We start from the raw sequence: 21574 nt of genomic DNA on the forward strand, positions 1-21574 counted from the left end.
ACGTTAATTCCCCTGTCGTGTTTTGCAAACACTTTAAATATGCGAGAGTTGATTTCCCACATATTGCTTCACTCCAGTCTGCTCCTTTGCATTTACATGCATCTGCAACTTTGCACATAAGGTTGGCAGGCAAATTAATGGTCAGGCTGAGTTCAGTCAGGGATTTAGTATCCAATATTCCAACATTCATAATGGAACTTGCACCAGCCAATCCAATGAGTTTACATCTCCGCCTACACTGAGAGAAACTATTGATTTAAGCAGTAAAAAGAGTCTATAAATTAGTAAGAAATGAGTAAAAAACAAACGAATTTAATATATGATAATAATGATATGAGAGTAATTAGAATTCTTCCACCGTTTTCCCAAAAATTTAGTTTATCCATATAAAATTCAAGATTATTATTAATTTTTGATACATTTTCAGTTTCAAAGTAATCAGTATTAAATATTTATGAAATGAAGACTATAAATTTTTTTTACGATTTCTTTTTAGAGTTGATATAGATTGTTCCCAGTGTATTAATATATAACGCATTCAACTGTATAACAGAGAAATGGTGAAATAAGTGAGGTAATTTCATTAAACATGCAGTCTACCATCATTATTAACTTTACATGTTCGATAATAATTTGCACCAGAGGCTTTAATTCTCCCGGTTGACCTGGCCACAGGTAATTATGGGTAAAGTGCAAAAAGGTGAAGTGTGTATAACCTGAGAGTAATCCACATTAAAAGCATTCAAAAGAATATGTCGAGATTATCAGAATTTAACAACTATCCAAAACCAAAAGAGCTTGTCGACTTCACTAGTTACATTTGCTTTAAAATGAAAATAAAAACAAACTTTCAAACATTTTTTATGCATAAACAGGTCAAGTGAAATGTATGGCCATACAATTATACCCCAATTTGAACACACAGAGAAAACTTTATTAAGTTAAAGAAAAAGTGAAAAGGATGACGGGATTTCCGACAGCTAGAGATATTCCAAAGAAAAAGAAAACTATGATATATACATAGGTAGTTCAAAATAATTACGGACTAGATTAAAATGCTGCTTGGGTGGCAGTAAAATGACCGTTTAACCTTCTTTTTTTATATACTAAAAATAAAATTTAGTATTAATGAAACCGACAGCACAAATTTAGAAAAGTAGACACTGTTTGAGAAAATCGAGAAATCATTGAAAAGCAATGCAGTAGTTTAATGTTCAATATTAATTATTTTCATAATATAAAAAACAAAAAAAAACAGAAAGCAAACTGAAGGCTAAAAACTAAATTCCATTCATAATGAATGAAAAACAAAGCTGGACCACAAATAGTTCAAACAGAAACACTCCGCCACATAACACTACATTAGAAGTGACAGCGAGTCTTAGTTCAGCTAATAGTGGAGATCATAGCAATGGCGAATCCATCTCTGGCATATCACCCACATGCGCTGAGACAAGACATCTTCAACGCCATTTCGTAAATGAGTTACGAGCAAGTGAAGGGACATCTAGTTCTGGAACGTCTGTTAGAAATGGCGCTCCAAGTATAAACGAAACAATGATGCGTGAAAATGAAGCTCGTTTGGAAGAGAAAGCATTTAATAAATTTCTGAATACGAGATAGAAGGAGATGTTCTACCAGAAACAAACTCCACCTTTCAAAGTATTTTAGTCAATAGATAATCGTAGAAGTTCTGGACACAACAGTGACTGAAAATTAAAGCTCATTTAGACCTACATTTAGACCTGAGTTTCTTACTTGTTTCGTTTTATTGAAATTAATTAATAAAGTGGGCCGAAATCCCGGAGGTACTGCAAAACCGGGCCAACCCGCGACAAAGGTGGAGCAAGCCCCTAGCACTTCGTCTGATTCCAAAAATCAGTTTAACATTTGTTGTTCTCCAATGGAGAAACTATCAGATGTTAAGCTGATAAGAACAGATACTACACTTTGATCTTAGCCATAAGGCCGAGAAGCGATAACTGGACTAAGTAAATGTAGTGCTTTCTAATTTATAATTTTTTACCCCTAATAATTCACAACTAGTTAAAGCACAATCTACATGGAGAGGATATTTTGTGGAAAGTCACTCTGGCTTCTCTTCAGTCTCTCTACTCTCTACTCTCTACTCCAGAGGTAGGCGCCCATAGCCCGTGCGGGCACTTTTGCTCGGCAATTGCTCGTGTGTGCATGCCGATGTGAGCACGAAGTACAAGTTGAGAGCGTAAAAAAACAGCTAGTGTCGCACAGACTTTTGACGAAAGCAGTACTATGTCGCTTTGTTACGCAGCTACACGCAGAAAAATTAATGCTTCTTTTTCTTACATGGCAACTTTAAAAATCTTTTGTCCCTATAGGGTAAAAAGTATATTATAATATAAGCGAACATGCATAATAATATACATGTAAATGTAAGATATACATGTATGCACATATGTATATGTATAGTATGAAAAATATATATAATAGCCGATACAAAATATGCATTCATTTTTATGACATTTAGGTAAAACGTAAATTTTCGACAATGAAATTAATTAAAGATTCAATTCGAAATAGTCTTACTGATAGCCATTTAGCGTATAAAAAGTTATCCAAACAATATAGAAGTAAAGGAAATAGTTGAGTTTCTGAACAACAATTAGGTCGGAATTATTCTTTTTCACTTGCAGTTTAATTTTTTATTCGTTTTTTCACCTACGATTCGCGCAGTGTAAAGCAGCTTACGCACACAAGCAAGCGCACGCATACATTGACAGTTTGAGCTGGCTCTCTTTGTGCCTACCCCTGCTCTACTCTCTACTCTCTCTCTAATGAGTCTAAATCAGAGGTAGGCGCCCATAGCCCGTGCGGGCACTTTTGCTCGGCAATTGCTCGTGTGGCCGTCTGTGTGCATGCCGATGTGAGCACGAAGTACAAGTTGAGTGCATAAAAAAACAGCTAGTGTCGCACAGACTTTTGACGAAAGCAGTACTATGTCGCTTTGTTACGCAGCTACACGCAGAAAAATTAATGCTTCACTTTCTTACATGGCAACAACAAAAATATTTTGCCATTATTTATATTTTGTCCCAATAGGGTAAAAAGTATATTACAATATAAGCGAATCCACATTTTCGACAATGAAATTAATTAAAGATTCAATTCGAAATAGTCTTACTGATAGCTATTTAGAAGATCTCCTTCGTATAAAAAGTTATCCAAACAATATAGAAGTAAAGGAAATAGTTGAGTTTCTGAACAACAATTAGGTCGGAATTATTATTTTTCACTTGCAGTTTAATTTTTTTATTCGTTTCTTCACATACGATTCGCGCAGTGTAAAGCAGCTTACGTACACAAGCAAGCACACGCATACATTGACAGTTTGAGCTGGCTCTCTTTGTGCCTACCCCTGGTCTAAATGGAATTTTTCATAGTGCCTGGCGAAAGTCGGGCCAATAATTAATAAATTTATAAAGGAAAAAAACAGTTCAACTTTCCTAAGGTTTATTAATAATTGCACTATTGTTGTTACTCCAATATAAAGACCCGCCAACTCGACTCCACAACGCCACTTAAAACTCAGCAGAATCCTCTCCAGATACCAATCGTAGCAGCATCGACTGGCATTGGCCACAAAACTGGTTATAATACAAAATCTTGCTAATCCCGACAAAAAGTATTTCAATACACGATGAAATTGATGATAAAAGATAACGGGATCCATTTTAGATTAGTTTTGCCAATTCCGATGAAATATCAATTTAGTAAAAACAAGAAGACCAAAATTCAACTAAATTTTTCGTTCAAACTGATTTCATTACTTATCTGACATGTCTAGCTAAAACTTCCAGCCTACTTGTTTTCTTTTTTTAGGAAATCGAAAATCGAAATTTTTTTACTGTCAAATGACGTCGCAAATGGCAACTCTATTTGGTTTTACATAATTTAAAATAAACCAGAGGGCCGGGGCTAACTTCGACCGCGTCAAAGTTTGTATACCCTTGCAACATTTTTGGTAACTCTTTCCTTAGCTATAGCCATCAAAGTGGAAAAACGTTTAAGCTAAAAAGGCTAATGTTTCCGAAAGAACGGCCTACAATCTTAGCATAGGAAATAACGAAGATATTCATCAAAGTCACTGTTTTCCAACGATCGTTCCTATGGGAGCTATATGATATAACTACCCGATCCTTATCAAATTTGGCACAGTCATTAAAAGATTAATTAAACTAACAAATGTTTAATTTGAAAGCAATCGCGGCAAAAGTAACGAAGTTATTGACAAAAGTCACTGTTTTCGAAATATCGTTCCTATGGGAGCTATATGATATAGTCACCCGATCTTGATCAAATTTGGCATAGTCGTTTATATGTGTAATTAACTTACCAATATTAAATTTCACGACAATAGCTCAAAATTACGAAGTTATTAAGAAAAGTCACTGTTCGTGACTTTGCCATTTGTATGGGAGCTATATGATGTAGTGATCCGATCCGGCTAAATCCGAGATATACAACGCCTGCAGTATATACAAGCCTACATACAAAATCTCAGCTCTGTAGCTTTAACGGTCTAGGAGGAGTTTGCGTTGATCCAGACGGACGGACGGACGGACGGACGGACATGGCTATTTGAACTCGTCTCGTCGTGCTGATCAAGAATATATGCGTTGCGCACTTTTGACCAAAATTAATATACCCTTTTTGCAAGGGTATAATAAAAGACTATGAATTTGCGCTTTCCTAAAATATATTCTTTAAAGTAAACATTGTAAGGGTAACACTCTTTATTTTTTATTCCATTTTAGGGTTCTCTTCGCGCCTCTTTTTCATCTCCAATATTTTCAGTACTACTTGGGCCAAGACTTTGGCATTGACACCCACTTCCAGCAATTCAATACACAATATGAGAGCCTCCTTGGATAAACGTGTATTGATAAGGGTAGACATGCCGTATAAAATTTCCATGAGCAATGGATCACTACGCCAACGCGAAAGTGCCCGAACGCCCTTTTCCTTCTGCTCCGTTGTTTTTGACTGTTGTTTCTCCGACATTTAGAATAATGACACTAAACGCAAGGAGTTATATTTAGAATTATGTACTTTGATAATGACATTTATTAATTATGTGGGCCGAAGTCCCGGCGGTACTGCAATACCGGGCCAACCCGCGACAAAGGTGGAGCAAGCCCCTAGCACTTCGTCTGATTCCAAAAATCAGTTTAACATTTGTTGTTCTCCAATGGAGAAACTATCAGATGTTAAGCTGATAAGAACAGATACTACACTTTGATCTTAGCCATAAGGCCGAGAAGCGATAACTGGACCAAGCAAAAGTAATGTTACTCCTTAAGATAATGCTTGAACAATTTGGGAATTGTAATGCATATTTCCACAAGAAGTGAATCTTTTTGTAGCCTTTGACCTAAGAATAAGGATGAATCTGGCATTGCATCTCAGGTAGCAAAACATTCCCCTAAATTTGTAGTTTAAAGTTTATAACAGCTCAGCCCTCATTCAGAACTACCTCGTGATGAAGCGAAATGGTTGAACTCCCGTTTTATATGCATTTGTGTGCATAGCTCAGTTTTTCAAATGTCCTTCCCTTCATAATTCACAACTAGTTCAAGCAGAATCTACATAGAGAGGGCATTTTGTGGTGATGGAAAATCACTCTGGCTTCTCTTCAGTTGTCGAATAAATCTTTCGCCTTTTACTAAAGATTTCCGTGGAGAGGGGCACTCTAATGAGTCTAAATTGAATTTTTCATAGTGCCTGGCGAAAGTCGGGCCAATAATTAATAAATTTATTAAGGAAACAAAGTTCATATTAAACCTTAGGAAAGTTGAACTTTTGTAATAGTCCTAAAAGTGCTATTGCGCATTGGCTAAGTTCATTGCCGCCCATCTTAGCAAGTGGAAAGATTGCAGAATTGGCGCAACCCACCGACAAATGGTTGACAAAACGCTCATAAGAAAGGGTTCATTAAGTTATACTTCTTTCCATAAGTCGCAATCGGGAAAAAGCCAATCCAATAAGACTTAAATATGTATTTGTAAAGAGAGCCGAATATAATAACAAGAACTGAGGAACAATAAAATTAGTTAGCTGATTTGATTTTGAATATATCAAACAAAGTAGTCAGATTTGTTAGTTTTTATTAATATCAATTGTTACTGTTAAATGGCATAGCAAATATTAAACGCGATTGATTCCCCAGATACATCCAGCTCTTTTCGTTTGATCCTTAAGTTATTTTCTGAAAAGCGGGTGACCCAGCGTCATCAGCAATCTTGGTCTGAAAAGTCAGGATTGATTCCCGAGTCATCAAATTGCAATGGCAAGTTTAGACCACCAGAATTCATTTGAAAACCCTCTAGGAATAGGGCAGTTAGCTGATCATGGTTTTCCTTTTGCTCGCTGCGCCAACGCTTTAGTAAGCGTTGCTCATAGGCATTTTGATATTCTAATAGTTTCTTCATGTTCTTAGACGCAATGTGAAGTTGTGCCTTCTGAGAAACATTTGGAAATGTATCGCTTAGATTGGGGTAACCTTCGTCAAAGTCCATTTCTGCTGAGTTCGCGGTATTAGAATCTGATGACCCTGAAAGCTGTGAGAGTACGTTGATAGACTTGAAAGGACAAATTTATCTGGGGTCATACTAACCGTATTGTTCTCCTGAATTTCTTGCTCACTCCTCTTTAAACTTATAGCCAGACGTCGAGACTTCACTTGAAGATAATTTTCATCTTCGGCTGTAAAACTATTATTGGTGAACTTGATTTTAATATATTGGCTCATTTTGCTTGCTTATTTTCTTTTCAAGTTTTTCAGAAGTAATGTTTTAGTTTATTTCTTCGTATTTGACAGCTAACTTCAAGGGCTACACAAAACTGCTGTCAACTAGTTTAGGAAAAAGTTGGAGATTTTTTACCCAACCCTAGATAGACGATAATTTCTTTGATAAAGTGATTACTACTTTGATTCGTGCCCCAAATAACAAACAAAGGGGAAATATAGTTCTTAAAATAGTCTTCATCGCCTTGAGCACCTTAATGTTATTAGTTATTTGCGCAATTTATCAGATAAATTATAGCTGTTTATCGACGAAATATCGATGTATATCTAAATTTATAGCCATAGCTTGATTGTCTCTAATCGGATTTTCCATGTTACTTTGTGTGCTGAGTGTGGGTAGTTTTTTTACCTTAGAGATGGATAAACTTCAATTGTGAATTTGAAACAGACCGATTGAAAAACAGAAGAAAAAATAATTTGTGCAGTATAAAAATCACTTAAATAATGCTATTTAGGCATATAAATAATACTAATTGAGATCTTAGTTGATGGTATAAAGCACACTTTGCTTTATGCACTCCGATGTCTTTCGCGATTTTAGATCAAAAAAATGGTGAAATATTTGAGCTTGGGGACATGTAAAATTTTAAATGCTGCTTTCTCGCTTGAGTTTAATTGAAATTTATTAATAAAGTGGGCCGAAATCCCGGCGGTACTGCAATACCAGGCCAACCCGCGACAAAGGTGGAGCAAGCCCCTAGCACTTCGTCTGATTCCAAAAATCAGTTTAACATTTGTTGTTCTCCAATGGAGAAACTATCAGATGTTAAGCTGATAAGAACAGATACTACACTTTGATCTTAGCCATAAGGCCGAGAAGCGATAACTAGACCAAGAAAATGTAATGCTATTCCTTTAAGATATTGCTAAAACTGGTTACGAATTGTAATGTAGAGCGACAAAATATGTTTTGAATTTTTTCTGCATACTTTCCGGGAGCCAACGGAATTTCACATAATTACAAAAAGTGAAAAAATCCTTAAGCGTTTACCTGAAAATGAGGATGAGACTGACATTGTATCTCAGGTAGGAAAATAATCCCTTAAATCTTCGAAGAGTTGAACCGTCTATAATTACTCGGCGCTCAGGCAGAGCTACCTGGTGGTTGTAAGAAATCGTTGAGATCCCGTTTTAAATGCATGTACATAGTTTTCTTTCTAATTTATTATTTTGGCCCTTATACTTCACAACTAGTTCAAGCAGAATCTACATAGAGAATGCATTTTGTGGTGATGGAAAGTCACTCTGGCTTCTCTTCAGTTGTCGAATAAATCTTTCGCCTTTTACTAAAGATTTCCGTGGAGAGGGGCACTCTAATGAGTCTAAATGGAATTTTTCATAGTGCCTGGCGAAAGTCGGGCCAATAATTAATACATTTTTAACATTTATTGTTTGGTTTAATTCACAAGGCCACATAATTGCATATTTGAATTTGTGTAAAAAGAATGAAGTTTGGGATTCCATCTTAATCTATCGAATGTTTTAATCAGATTCATGCTTGTTGAATGAATATGTACATAAACATGATTGATGAAAGGTTCTGCTTTCTTTTACATCCGTGTCAGATCCTTCCCCATCATTCCTCTTGATCCTTGAAAATACCTTATGTTGGCCATCAATCACAAATTCTGGGAAATCCTTGTTGTTATCAAGTCCTGAATGCCAGGATTTGTTTCCAAGTCATCAAATTGTCATGACATGAAATAGGAGCCACTTATCCAGGCTTCGGTTATACTCAGACCAGACTTTGTGTGAAACAAATTAGATATTTAATTGCCATCTTCAGGCGATATTTGGTTATATTGCAGCTAAAAGCTTTTTGTTCAAAAGCTAACAATCCGCTCCGAGCCCAACTGGATTATTTATGTACTGCATGCAGATAAAGTCACATTTTTAAGGCTTCGCCTTTTGGCAATCCTGATCTCTCAATGCACTTTACCAACTGGGCCAAAAATAAAATTTATTTAGAGGTTACAAACAAACAAAAAAAACACCAGCAAAAAAAAACAAACTAGAGAAGAAACTCAGTCACGTTTGTGCAGAATGGAAATGGACTGAAATTTACGGCAAAATAAAAAAAGGGCAAATTGCCAGTGGGAAGCATTTTGGAGCAGTAGAGCCTGAATTTTTAGGCGAAAGTCCTGTTGGAAATTTTCAGGAGGCTTAATGAAATTTCCGTTAACCGAACTAAATTGCTGGTAAAAGCTTTCCAAAGGTGTGAGGGTGGTTCAGATGGGTAGAAATGGTTTGCTCTTTTTTTTTTTCTGCTGTAGCTCTTTTAATTTGAGTGCCTAAATGGAAAGGCATCGGACTCTATAAATAAACAAAACGTTGTAAAACATCGAGCAAAATGGAGAGTTTACTTCTTCAAATTGTGTCGATTTTTATTGTGGCTCCTGACGACTGGTCGAATAGAGTGTGTTGCGCCTGGCAAGGTTCTTGTGGCTCTTGAGGTCATTTGTGTCAGCTTAGCTTGTTGTCCTTGTCTCTGTTGCCCACCTTTACCAACCAGAAAGGCCCAAGCATCCGTAGAGAAAAATATTACAATGGGCAGTGCACAAGAATCTTTGGCATTCACTTGAAAACGATTGTATGTTATGTAACTTTAGTCGGTAAAGAAAACTTCAACTGTTTTTAAACTATACTTTTAATAAAGGTCTATCTACCTTTCATTCCATTGGTAAAACAACCATGAGATCAATGGAAAAAGGATACATTCTTTGTTATTTTCCATTAATAAATAATAAAAGATGCAACATCTTTCAATATGTTTCGTATTTTAAAATAAAAAGTCATAAAAGTTTGAAGCAAATTACATATTTTAGTTCTCTAAAATTTAAAATGGTATCATAGATTAAAAGACTCTAATTCGATTATTCGAGTATTTTCTTATACTAAACTCTTTCTAACCCATAGTACTAACAAGGTCCTTTTAGCTAAGAAAAACAAAGTGCAGCAAAGCCATAACTTAATGCTAGAAAATGTTTCGGACATGTTGTGCAAATTAAGTTGCAACTTGCAACACACAACATAAAAACCCAGGCAGGTGTGAGTTAAGCCACTATCCTCCCTCACCATATGCTATAGGTTTTTTACTGCACCTTCGCCTGAACATAAATGACACACACCTTGCACACGGGAAGTTACTTTACTCTGGCGACCAACAAGTCAACTTTTTGTGATCTGCACGAGAAAGAAAAAGCGACGCATCTCAACTTTTGCTGTCATTTTTGGCTAGCTTTTTAATTTCATATTTTATGCAGAAGGCGAAATTTGGCCTCAGGGTTGGAATGGGCAAAATGGGTGCATAAGCTATAGTAAAATGAAACAAGGTTTCATGTAGTTGCGGCTAAGCAGCAAAATATGACAAAATGTTGAGCTAACGGCGCATATTTAAGCCTTCCCGCTAGCGCTCTCCCCCTCACTGAAGGGGGATAGGACTTAACTACTTCCCATTTCCCCCGTCGACAACGAAAAACGTCACAAAAATGTTTGGCTGCGTTGACTTTTCGCCGCTTTTTGCATGAGTCTGCTGTTTATACCCTGTTTATCCATGTGTAAGAGGGGAATATACCGACAAAGGGAACTATGCAAATCTCTTAAGTGTTTGGAATCGGCAAAGGTAAACTAGAAAATACTTTATACCATACTCCACCGATAACAGTGAACCGCAAATGAAAATTTGGATTATAATTATTTTAAAAATATTTATAATACGTCGTTATTAAGTATGAAACGATTGCCAAAATGTAAACATCAAAATACAATTAAGTTAACATTTTTTTTTCTTTATTTTTTGGTTTTTGGAATACTTCATTTCTAGTGGACACAGGGTATCATTCTAGCAAAACCGAGACTTAAAGCACATTCTGTCTGTTTTTTTTTTTTCCGTTGGGCTGAGACTATCTCATTCATATTTTGCCTTTTACGAGTTTTTATAATCTTTATGGAGCTCAGCGTTTTTACAGCTCAAGGAGTTACGACGCTTAAAAGTGCAATTTAAATTCAAAAGCCGCTTAAAATATTTTAACTGAACTCACTTAAGTCAATTTTTGTTAAATTTTACATTTATGGCAAGCAATTTAACTTTTGCCTAATTGCGCGACTGGCAAAATTGGTAGCTAACAAGTTCGTTCTCTTGTTCCTCCCCCCTTTGTCCCTGTGTCTCTGGGTGTCTCTCGCTCGATTTCTCTAGTTGTGCATATCTCTGCAGGATGCTCAAGTTGTGTTCCAACGCTTCATTAAATGCAACTTTTGCCTCCTCGAGAGGCGGCGGAGCAAAAAGTTTTGTGTATGAGCAACAGGATAAAGGGGAGATGCACCATCTCGGTGAACGAGAGGGGGGCAAGCAGCAAATAAAATGGCTCATTAGGATGTGCAAGTGGAAGTTATTGGATTAGTTTCCATGATGCTCCAGGCAGCAAAAAAATCACACAAAAAAGAAAATACAACGAGAAAAAAATGGAAGAGGAAATGGGAAAAGCTGCGCAACGATGTGCAACGATATGATGTTCCTTTTCCTTTTGGAAACTTGGCTTAAGCAAAACAGATTGGAGCTCATGCCAATTTTGCCCGTTGGCCTGAATCGAATCATATTCATGCGAAAATCAAAATTATACGAATTTATTGTAAGAACATGGAAAAACAAACATGAAATTATTAAAGAAAAAAAGCGCCAAAAAGTATGCAATGATAGCAACTTAAATTTTTATATTTCATTGTAATTCCCAAATTGTTTTAGCATTACCTTAAAGGAATAGCATTACATTTTCTTGGTCTAGTTATCGCTTCTCGGCCTTATGGCTAAGATCAAAGTGTAGTATCTGTTCTTATCAGCTTAACATCTGATAGTTTCTCCATTGGAGAACAACAAATGTTAAACTGATTTTTGGAATCAGACGAAGTGCTAGGGGCTTGCTCCACCTTTGTCGCGGGTTGGCCCGGTATTGCAGTACCGCCGGGATTTCGGCCCACTTTATTAATAAATTTCAATTAAACTCAAGCGAGAAAGCAGCATTTAAAATTTTACATGTCCCCAAGCTCAAATATTTCTCCATATTTTTGATCTAAAATCGCGAAAGACATCGGAGTGCATAAAGCAAAGTGTGCTTTATACCATCAACTAAGATCTCAATTAGTATTATTTATATGCCTAAATAGCATTATTTAAGTGATTTTTATACTGCACAAATTATTTTTTCTTCTGTTTTTCAATCGGTCTGTTTCAAATTCACAATTGAAGTTTATCCATCTCTAAGGTAAAAAAACTACCCACACTCAGCACACAAAGTAACATGGAAAATCCGATTAGAGACAATCAAGCTATGGCTATAAATTTAGATATACATCGATATTTCGTCGATAAACAGCTATAATTTATCTGATAAATTGCGCAAATAACTAATAACATTAAGGTGCTCAAGGCGATGAAGACTATTTTAAGAACTATATTTCCCCTTTGTTTGTTATTTGGGGCACGAATCAAAGTAGTAATCACTTTATCAAAGAAATTATCGTCTATCTAGGGTTGGGTAAAAAATCTCCAACTTTTTCCTAAACTAGTTGACAGCAGTTTTGTGTAGCCCTTGAAGTTAGCTGTCAAATACGAAGAAATAAACTAAAACATTACTTCTGAAAAACTTGAAAAGAAAATAAGCAAGCAAAATGAGCCAATATATTAAAATCAAGTTCACCAATAATAGTTTTACAGCCGAAGATGAAAATTATCTTCAAGTGAAGTCTCGACGTCTGGCTATAAGTTTAAAGAGGAGTGAGCAAGAAATTCAGGAGAACAATACGGTTAGTATGACCCCAGATAAATTTGTCCTTTCAAGTCTATCAACGTACTCTCACAGCTTTCAGGGTCATCAGATTCTAATACCGCGAACTCAGCAGAAATGGACTTTGACGAAGGTTACCCCAATCTAAGCGATACATTTCCAAATGTTTCTCAGAAGGCACAACTTCACATTGCGTCTAAGAACATGAAGAAACTATTAGAATATCAAAATGCCTATGAGCAACGCTTACTAAAGCGTTGGCGCAGCGAGCAAAAGGAAAACCATGATCAGCTAACTGCCCTATTCCTAGAGGGTTTTCAAATGAATTCTGGTGGTCTAAACTTGCCATTGCAATTTGATGACTCGGGAATCAATCCTGACTTTTCAGACCAAGATTGCTGATGACGCTGGGTCACCCGCTTTTCAGAAAATAACTTAAGGATCAAACGAAAAGAGCTGGATGTATCTGGGGAATCAATCGCGTTTAATATTTGCTATGCCATTTAACAGTAACAATTGATATTAATAAAAACTAACAAATCTGACTACTTTGTTTGATATATTCAAAATCAAATCAGCTAACTAATTTTATTGTTCCTCAGTTCTTGTTATTATATTCGGCTCTCTTTACAAATACATATTTAAGTCTTATTGGATTGGCTTTTTCCCGATTGCGACTTATGGAAAGAAGTATAACTTAATGAACCCTTTCTTATGAGCGTTTTGTCAACCATTTGTCGGTGGGTTGCGCCAATTCTGCAATCTTTCCACTTGCTAAGATGGGCGGCAATGAACTTAGCCAATGCGCAATAGCACTTTTAGGACTATTACAAAAGTTCAACTTTCCTAAGGTTTAATATGAACTTTGTTTCCTTAATAAATTTATTAATTATTGGCCCGACTTTCGCCAGGCACTATGAAAAATTCAATTTAGACTCATTAGAGTGCCCCTCTCCACGGAAATCTTTAGTAAAAGGCGAAAGATTTATTCGACAACTGAAGAGAAGCCAGAGTGATTTTCCATCACCACAAAATGCCCTCTCTATGTAGATTCTGCTTGAACTAGTTGTGAATTATGAAGGGAAGGACATTTGAAAAACTGAGCTATGCACACAAATGCATATAAAACGGGAGTTCAACCATTTCGCTTCATCACGAGGTAGTTCTGAATGAGGGCTGAGCTGTTATAAACTTTAAACTACAAATTTAGGGGAATGTTTTGCTACCTGAGATGCAATGCCAGATTCATCCTTATTCTTAGGTCAAAGGCTACAAAAAGATTCACTTCTTGTGGAAATATGCATTACAATTCCCAAATTGTTCAAGCATTATCTTAAGGAGTAACATTACTTTTGCTTGGTCCAGTTATCGCTTCTCGGCCTTATGGCTAAGATCAAAGTGTAGTATCTGTTCTTATCAGCTTAACATCTGATAGTTTCTCCATTGGAGAACAACAAATGTTAAACTGATTTTTGGAATCAGACGAAGTGCTAGGGGCTTGCTCCACCTTTGTCGCGGGTTGGCCCGGTATTGCAGTACCGCCGGGACTTCGGCCCACATAATTAATAAATGTCATTATCAAAGTACATAATTCTAAATATAACTCCTTGCGTTTAGTGTCATTATTCTAAATGTCGGAGAAACAACAGTCAAAAACAACGGAGCAGAAGGAAAAGGGCGTTCGGGCACTTTCGCGTTGGCGTAGTGATCCATTGCTCATGGAAATTTTATACGGCATGTCTACCCTTATCAATACACGTTTATCCAAGGAGGCTCTCATATTGTGTATTGAATTGCTGGAAGTGGGTGTCAATGCCAAAGTCTTGGCCCAAGTAGTACTGAAAATATTGGAGATGAAAAAGAGGCGCGAAGAGAACCCTAAAATGGAATAAAAAATAAAGAGTGTTACCCTTACAATGTTTACTTTAAAGAATATATTTTAGGAAAGCGCAAATTCATAGTCTTTTATTATACCCTTGCAAAAAGGGTATATTAATTTTGGTCAAAAGTGCGCAACGCATATATTCTTGATCAGCACGACGAGACGAGTTCAAATAGCCATGTCCGTCCGTCCGTCCGTCCGTCCGTCTGGATCAACGCAAACTCCTCCTAGACCGTTAAAGCTACAGAGCTGAGATTTTGTATGTAGGCTTGTATATACTGCAGGCGTTGTATATCTCGGATTTAGCCGGATCGGATCACTACATCATATAGCTCCCATACAAATGGCAAAGTCACGAACAGTGACTTTTCTTAATAACTTCGTAATTTTGAGCTATTGTCGTGAAATTTAATATTGGTAAGTTAATTACACATATAAACGACTATGCCAAATTTGATCAAGATCGGGTGACTATATCATATAGCTCCCATAGGAACGATATTTCGAAAACAGTGACTTTTGTCAATAACTTCGTTACTTTTGCCGCGATTGCTTTCAAATTAAACATTTGTTAGTTTAATTAATCTTTTAATGACTGTGCCAAATTTGATAAGGATCGGGTAGTTATATCATATAGCTCCCATAGGAACGATCGTTGGAAAACAGTGACTTTGATGAATATCTTCGTTATTTCCTATGCTAAGATTGTAGGCCGTTCTTTCGGAAACATTAGCCTTTTTAGCTTAAACGTTTTTCCACTTTGATGGCTATAGCTAAGGAAAGAGTTACCAAAAATGTTGCAAGGGTATACAAACTTTGACGCGGTCGAAGTTAGCCCCGGCCCTCTGGTTTATTTTAAATTATGTAAAACCAAATAGAGTTGCCATTTGCGACGTCATTTGACAGTAAAAAAATTTCGATTTTCGATTTCCTAAAAAAAGAGAACAAGTAGGCTGGAAGTTTTAGCTAGACATGTCAGATAAGTAATGAAATCAGTTTGAACGAAAAGTTTAGTTGAATTTTGTTATTCTTGTTTTTACTAAATTGATATTTCATCGGAATTGGCAAAACTAATCTAAAATGGATCCCGTTATCTTTTATCATCAATTTCATCGTGTATTGAAATACTTTTTGTCGGGATTAGCAAGATTTTGTATTATAACCAGTTTTGTGGCCAATGCCAGTCGATGCTGCTACGATTGGTATCTGGAGAGGATTCTGCTGAGTTTTAAGTGGCGTTGTGGAGTCCAGTTGGCGGGTCTTTATATTGGAGTAACAACAATAGTGCAATTCGCAGCTGCCTTCATGTTGCTGGCGAGAAAGAAGAGACGCCTTGCCGCTGCGATGATATCGGCGGTGCTCCATGTACGATTGCTGACGGATCCGATGTTCTGGGATTTGCATATTTATATGGACATATGTACGTTGATCAGTGTCGTTCTGTTGAATATGTTTAAGCTGTGTCGCCATAGCTTTATGGCCTTCCTCTTCCTGACCCACTTGACTTGGAGTCCAAGTAACATGCTGTGGACCTTGCTCAAGTATACAACAAAACTACTCATAGTCCTTATAATAATTGGACGTTGTCGGAAACTTGCCAATGTTTTGTTATTGATGTCTATAGCCCTGCAAAGCTGGTGTCTGTATGCTTGGTGGACTGTACCCTATGGCCTTCAAACCATACACGATAGACAGATGCAGCACTTTTTCTTTTGGAATAGAATTTCAATGATTGGTGGCCTAATAATGTCCATTGCCCATCATCGTCTGTAAAATGCATTTCTAAATAAATATAAGCATTTTAAATAAATTAAATTTATCATGTGCAGTTATTATGAATCAGTATGTCTCCTTAAATTTAAAATAAATACTATATAAATGCTATTTATTTTAAATTCTAGCCATTGAAACTTAATTAAAATAATAAAACTTCTTAATGGGTTTATATATACACGTAACATGAAATACCCATGCACTGGCAATGGAGCACTTTATATGCAAAATGTACTACAAAATGTTTGCGCCTACCGAAATTGCCGTTGACTCTGCATTTTACGAGCATGGCAAATAACCAGAGAGATGGAAACGGAGAGAAGTATTCCCATTTATATGAGTTTACTATGCTAGTACACAGAATACCCAGCTGTTTCATCTGCAATGTCAACTTGGGCCAGGATGCATTGATTTATGCTCAGGATTCGTTCTGGTCTGAGTTAAGCTGCAATGCAAGAGCCCCAGCTCTCTACCAGACCATCTGAGACATGAATCTTCATTTGTAAATTACATTTTATATGGGTGTCGGACATACATACGGTCGGACATATGTTTCAATTAGTGCACAAATGAAGGGTCACAGGATATGCATATGATTGTTAACATTTACAAACGGATTTCAGTTTGCAGCTCACACACACTATGAAGAGTTTGAGATATCAAGCTTAATTAAGGCAAAAGTGAACCCACCCCAGGATTCAAACAAACACTTACACGTCTGTGGATATTTTGTTTGCCATACTGAAAGGATATTTACTGCAAGAGCTCTCTCCTAATCGAATTTACAAAGACAATGCCAAAGCCTTTCATGATGAATTTTGAACTCTGTTTGTATTCATTTGCAAATGCATCTTCAATTTCATAAAGCAATTGCAAATGCAGAAACACATTGCCATTTGCAGCATTTCAAATATCCATTCAGGATTGACTCCATTACAGAAGGAATGTAAATCCATTTTGCATTTAAACTTTTAAGCTTCGAAAACATGGCATGAAAAATGAAGTTTAAAGCACATAATCATGCAATGGAATTGGAATGGTTTTAAGCTTGTTTAGATTAGTACACATTGCTGATTAGTACATGAATCCTTTTACTTTGGTACGACTATAAAATGTTACATTTTTAAATACTTGGGACTTGGAATGAATGAATACATATCTCTTACAAATTAGGACATTCTTTCATTCAAATTCAATTCGATTTAAATTCAAGTCGATTGTCCAACTCCCTCTGTAGTTTCTTGGACGACAGCCTTTCATGGCTTCCTTCCGGAGACACTTTTAAAGCAAACATTTATGTTTTAAGTACATTGTATTTGTTTATTGTTTGGTCGACCAAAGCAGCTTTACTGACGCCTCCTCGTCCCAGGAGCCTTTGGCTTTTCCATCTCGATATCCATACTGTTTGCTAATAACTTGTTGCGCTCAGCCACAAATCCCTGGCGTCTGCCATAAAAGCACTTAATCAAGTTAATAAAAATTTATGGCCTCCACGAGCAATTTGCCATACTAACAAGAATAAAAAGAAACTTATTTATATAAATATATATGAATATATGGAAAAAGTGGAACATGAAAGCGGTAACTTATACTAAGTCATTTTTAAATCTTTCTTTATAGATACAAAGATTTGATAATTTTAAATTTATATGCTAATTTAGACTATTAAACTTTTAAAAACGAAGGCTTCCTTTGCAAGCAGTTCGAACTTTTCTATTTGAAACAGAGATATCTAGTCTACTTTAACCATAGTAATAATTTTGTCGATATACTTAAATTAATCAGGGATTTCGCCAATAAGTGTAAATGAGATGGAGTTCCCTTGTTTTCCTAGTTATGAACACTCATTTTCCAGAGTAAAGTACTTTATACGAGACAATATTTTCCAGATTATTCATATGTATGTCGTGAATTAGATTGTAGTTAATGCATGTTGGAAAATATTATAGGAATCCTTATACTAGACTTGATTGATTTGTCTTTGTAAAATAATTAAATTTGCACAAAAATTCAAGTTAAATGAATATGTAGAGAATTTCATGAAAGGCAAAATGAAATGAAAGCATTTTCCCAACTGTCATTGAAATGTCAACATAAATCTAGTGACAGCCAGTGCTGGATGGTTCTTCTTTGGAGGTTTGGATGGCTCGCTGGCTCTCGAGTCTCAGCATGTCCTCCAACCAGTGTCGTGCCGAGGCTGCTCCTTTTCCCATACTACTATGCGACTTTTGTGCGCTGCGTGACGTAAATGCTGATGAATATTTCTCATCTGTTGTTTGTGGTTGGGTTGTGCTCTCCGGCGGTTTGCCTTGCAGTTTTGTTATATCGTGGATTTCAGAGTTGAGCTGCCTGGATGGTTGACTCCTGCCTCCTGTCTCCTGGCTCCTTCAGCCAAATGGGCTTGTCAGTTTTGATGAACTATCTTTGGTGTTGCACCCCACCCCCGGCCCCGCCCTCCTTTTGGCAAACGTTCGCAACCGGGTTCGTTGTCCATCGCTAATGCTAATGCCTCTGACAGAGATCTATGTGCGGTCTGATTCATTTGAGTCGCAAGTCTCAGTCTCAGGTCGTTCTCATGGTTGGAGAATAGCTTCAAGATGAGGTCACGTACAAGTCGCTTCGACATTGGCTGTCTTGTTTTGGCTTATTAAATGTTAGTTGGTTGTATTTTGCAATTCCAGACATTGGTTTCAATGGTATGTATTTAGTATTAATCTAGCTTAACTGTGACTAATGTTTGTCAGAAGGTTTTCTCCTAATGCCAAGGAACAAACAACCAACTCAAGAGACACAATGCAAACAATTAGACGGTGGACGTTCTATGGCAAAAGGGATATAGTTAGAAAAAGTATAGAAAACCATAAACAGAAAAAATTAATAAATTCCTCCAAAGAAACATAAGATTTAGAGCCCAATTTTCTTAAAGTTGATTTAAAGGTTGAAATTTGAAAAAAATTATTAGAAAAAATTAAGAGAATCGTAATGGTTAACGCTCAAGAACGAAAAAATAAGTCAGTTATCTTCAAAGTCAAGATCAAGAAAATGTCTTAATTTATTCCAAATCATAATTTGTACATTGTTCTGAAATCCCTCTGGAAATAGTTTTGCTGGCAGCATTGTTCGGTTTTCCAAGCAAGACATTGTTTCTTCTATACTTCCATTGATATCAAAAAGGTTTTGAATTTTGTGCCAATTGAACTTTAAAATGTTGTTAAGAATACATACTATTTTTGGTAATTGGATTATATCAAATGACTGAGACGATTTGAGACGATTTCTGCGAAGATTATTGTGAAACAATATGAAAAGTAGGCAATATTTAAGAAAATAGTAAAATAATGGCTCATCTACTCGAAATAAACATTTGTTCGATCCACTCATTATATGAAAGCTCTCGATTTATATCCTTTAGATTACTTTGAAACATAAATAATTATGAATATGGAGGTTGGTGAATCTGCCACCTCGTTAATGAAGTTAATTTATTACTTAATCACTATGCGTAATACAATATTAAATGAAAAATATGTACATATTTATTTCTCTAGAGATATATGGAAATCAAATCAATTATCGTCTAATATTCGTAGTCGAGTGCCTAGGGGGATATTTTGCCTTTAAAGTATATTGTTTGTCACTCATTTGTGCACTTTGTGCGGTGTAATTAAAGCATCAGAGAAAGTGAGTGAGTGGGTGAGAGAAAGGGAGACGGATTTAGGCGGCAGCTGGCTTAAACCAAATTACACTAATTGGGTTACCATATGACAAGGCAATGGAAATGCGACGAGTGTGACATTTGTTTGCCATCGCTTGTGTGTTATCCTGTGACCCACGAGTCGGCCCATTGTTCGTCGAGGCGTGGTTTGGCATAAGCCAGTACTTGATGTTGTTGCCGTCAACCAGTCAGTCAGTAAGCCAGTGGGTTCTCCAGTTGGCGTGCTGTTTGTAATAAGCTGAAAATGATTTTCCGCATGCCAGTTGCTTTGACAGCTGAAATAACACACGCACAAACACATGAGTCGGAAGGAGCATTCGGGGCTCATATGCACATACATAAGTCAAGGCTATTTGGGGGATTAATAGAGTGCGTCAAGTGTCAGGTGAAATGAAGAGTCTCTTATGCAAATGAATGGCCCTTTGGTGCTGCTTCTCACGTGTTTTTCAATTTAATGCATATACAAAGTGATTTCAGATAACATTTGTAGCCAAACTAGAAAGCGTTTTTGTGTTTATACTCTTATGACGGGTTCTATAAAACTGTTTTCACTAGCCAATGGCGATGTAATATCTTCTAGCATACGATTTAATGACTCGGAACCCAAAACACAATCGTTCATGGTATTATTATTTCTGGCTTCAATATACACAGGGCAACGATCCAGTTCACTCTCCTTGCTGCTCAGGATATACTGCAAGGCTGCACTGATTTTCTCCGAGCCCATATTAGCCGGTGGTTCCAGTTGGCTGCTAATTATTGCTGACTCTATACCCACAGGGGCCATGTGTTTTGCGGCTTCCATCTCGTTCACCGTCTTGAGGAGTCCAAATGTTTGGGCAGTCACCACAATGCTACCGGACAACGTAGCCACCCAACGTATGAAGGTATTCATCGAGATTTTCGAGGTTTTTGTTTGTAAAACTAATATTTTTAGTAAAGTCGGTTATTGCTATGGTTAAAATAAATATATCAAGTGACAGTCATATAAAGACTACTAAGTATACGAAATAAATTCTTTCAAGAAATTATATACCAAAGGTTGCTATATACTTAATATTTAGAACCCCAATATACACATGTGTAATATCTTTCATCTCAAGCATTTCCTTGAACAATTGAAATTAATTGAAAGTCTTAAAAAGCTAAAAAAGTATCTTTAGCATTAGTAGGATTTTGTGATTTCTTTTAATAATAGTCAAGTCTTCAGTATTTCAGTATTATGAACGGATTCCAATAATAATTCTCATACAATAAAAAAAAATGAATTTTAGTCAATATTGTCCTTACAATAAAGTAAACTGCGGCAAATATGTGTGAGGATGTTAAAGCATTCATCAAAACATCTAGAAAAATAATATTTTATTAAATCGTTAAAATTATATAATTCAAATCTTCATATCAACAAAAACTTCTCTTTTATTTAATTCAGCAAAACCTGTAAGGGAATTACAAATTTAATTTTTAGCGGTATTGTTTTGTAAATAAAACGTCAACAATAATAATGATGCCAGAATGTATGGGAATCAGCTGTGAGCTGCTAGAGTTGCCAGACTTAGCCTATTCGATAGTTTAAATAG

The 21574-nt window shown here is 36.3% G+C and overlaps 5 protein-coding genes and 8 non-coding genes across 13 annotated transcripts; 6 read left to right on the forward strand and 7 right to left on the reverse strand.

Annotated features, from left to right (window-relative positions):
• Positions 1 to 1784: 1784 nt before the first annotated feature.
• LOC111518662 lies at positions 1785 to 1980 on the reverse strand. Its single transcript, XR_002724052.1, has one exon. It is a non-coding gene; the product is annotated as a U2 spliceosomal RNA (small nuclear RNA).
• A 2737-nt stretch (positions 1981 to 4717) lies between these two features.
• On the reverse strand, positions 4718 to 5067 carry LOC6642144 (mitotic-spindle organizing protein 1). Its single transcript, XM_002065606.3, has one exon. It carries the CDS (start codon positions 5038 to 5040, stop codon positions 4780 to 4782), a length of 261 nt encoding a protein of 86 aa, XP_002065642.1. The 5' UTR covers positions 5041 to 5067; the 3' UTR covers positions 4718 to 4779.
• Positions 5068 to 5108: 41 nt separating this feature from the next.
• LOC6642158 lies at positions 5109 to 5304 on the reverse strand. The gene has a single exon (XR_049741.2). It is a non-coding gene; the product is annotated as a U2 spliceosomal RNA (small nuclear RNA).
• Positions 5305 to 5655: 351 nt separating this feature from the next.
• Positions 5656 to 5778, forward strand: LOC6642159. Its single transcript, XR_049742.2, has one exon. It is a non-coding gene; the product is annotated as a U5 spliceosomal RNA (small nuclear RNA).
• A 348-nt stretch (positions 5779 to 6126) lies between these two features.
• Positions 6127 to 6923, reverse strand: LOC111518571. The gene is made up of 2 exons (XM_023175773.2): positions 6653 to 6923; positions 6127 to 6596 (listed from the first exon to the last, which is right to left on the reverse strand). Exons 1-2 carry the CDS (start codon positions 6785 to 6787, stop codon positions 6270 to 6272), a joined length of 462 nt encoding a protein of 153 aa, XP_023031541.1. The 5' UTR covers positions 6788 to 6923; the 3' UTR covers positions 6127 to 6269.
• A 549-nt stretch (positions 6924 to 7472) lies between these two features.
• LOC6642161 lies at positions 7473 to 7668 on the reverse strand. Its single transcript, XR_049743.2, has one exon. It is a non-coding gene; the product is annotated as a U2 spliceosomal RNA (small nuclear RNA).
• Positions 7669 to 8084: 416 nt separating this feature from the next.
• Positions 8085 to 8207, forward strand: LOC6642162. Its single transcript, XR_049744.2, has one exon. It is a non-coding gene; the product is annotated as a U5 spliceosomal RNA (small nuclear RNA).
• A 3420-nt stretch (positions 8208 to 11627) lies between these two features.
• On the forward strand, positions 11628 to 11823 carry LOC6642163. Its single transcript, XR_049745.2, has one exon. It is a non-coding gene; the product is annotated as a U2 spliceosomal RNA (small nuclear RNA).
• Positions 11824 to 12369: 546 nt separating this feature from the next.
• On the forward strand, positions 12370 to 13169 carry LOC124460231. The gene is made up of 2 exons (XM_047010708.1): positions 12370 to 12643; positions 12700 to 13169. Exons 1-2 carry the CDS (start codon positions 12509 to 12511, stop codon positions 13024 to 13026), a joined length of 462 nt encoding a protein of 153 aa, XP_046866664.1. The 5' UTR covers positions 12370 to 12508; the 3' UTR covers positions 13027 to 13169.
• Positions 13170 to 13517: 348 nt separating this feature from the next.
• Positions 13518 to 13640, reverse strand: LOC124460347. The gene has a single exon (XR_006954273.1). It is a non-coding gene; the product is annotated as a U5 spliceosomal RNA (small nuclear RNA).
• A 351-nt stretch (positions 13641 to 13991) lies between these two features.
• Positions 13992 to 14187, forward strand: LOC124460348. The gene has a single exon (XR_006954274.1). It is a non-coding gene; the product is annotated as a U2 spliceosomal RNA (small nuclear RNA).
• A 1298-nt stretch (positions 14188 to 15485) lies between these two features.
• On the forward strand, positions 15486 to 16321 carry LOC6642164 (surfeit locus protein 4 homolog). Its single transcript, XM_002065608.3, has one exon. It carries the CDS (start codon positions 15587 to 15589, stop codon positions 16277 to 16279), a length of 693 nt encoding a protein of 230 aa, XP_002065644.1. The 5' UTR covers positions 15486 to 15586; the 3' UTR covers positions 16280 to 16321.
• A 4099-nt stretch (positions 16322 to 20420) lies between these two features.
• On the reverse strand, positions 20421 to 20989 carry LOC6642165. The gene has a single exon (XM_002065609.4). It carries the CDS (start codon positions 20887 to 20889, stop codon positions 20509 to 20511), a length of 381 nt encoding a protein of 126 aa, XP_002065645.1. The 5' UTR covers positions 20890 to 20989; the 3' UTR covers positions 20421 to 20508.
• Between the last annotated feature and the right edge of the window lie 585 nt (positions 20990 to 21574).

The sequence above is a fragment of the Drosophila willistoni genome (genome assembly GCF_018902025.1).
Source record: "Drosophila willistoni isolate 14030-0811.24 chromosome 2R unlocalized genomic scaffold, UCI_dwil_1.1 Seg167, whole genome shotgun sequence".
NCBI classification, from domain to species: Eukaryota; Metazoa; Arthropoda; class Insecta; order Diptera; family Drosophilidae; genus Drosophila; species Drosophila willistoni.

Excerpts from the sequence above, each read along its gene's own strand:
- LOC6642164 (XM_002065608.3), top strand. The coding sequence starts at position 15,587 with ATGGATCCCGTTATCTTTTATCATCAATTTCATCGTGTATTGAAATAC.
- LOC6642165 (XM_002065609.4), bottom strand. The coding sequence starts at position 20,889 with ATGAATACCTTCATACGTTGGGTGGCTACGTTGTCCGGTAGCATTGTG.
- LOC6642144 (XM_002065606.3), bottom strand. The coding sequence starts at position 5,040 with ATGTCGGAGAAACAACAGTCAAAAACAACGGAGCAGAAGGAAAAGGGC.
- LOC124460231 (XM_047010708.1), top strand. The coding sequence starts at position 12,509 with ATGAGCCAATATATTAAAATCAAGTTCACCAATAATAGTTTTACAGCC. Across the intron at positions 12,644-12,699 it reads AAATTCAGGAGAACAATACG|CTTTCAGGGTCATCAGATTC; the intron begins GTTAGTATGACC and ends GTACTCTCACAG.
- LOC111518571 (XM_023175773.2), bottom strand. The coding sequence starts at position 6,787 with ATGAGCCAATATATTAAAATCAAGTTCACCAATAATAGTTTTACAGCC. Across the intron at positions 6,597-6,652 it reads AAATTCAGGAGAACAATACG|CTTTCAGGGTCATCAGATTC; the intron begins GTTAGTATGACC and ends GTACTCTCACAG.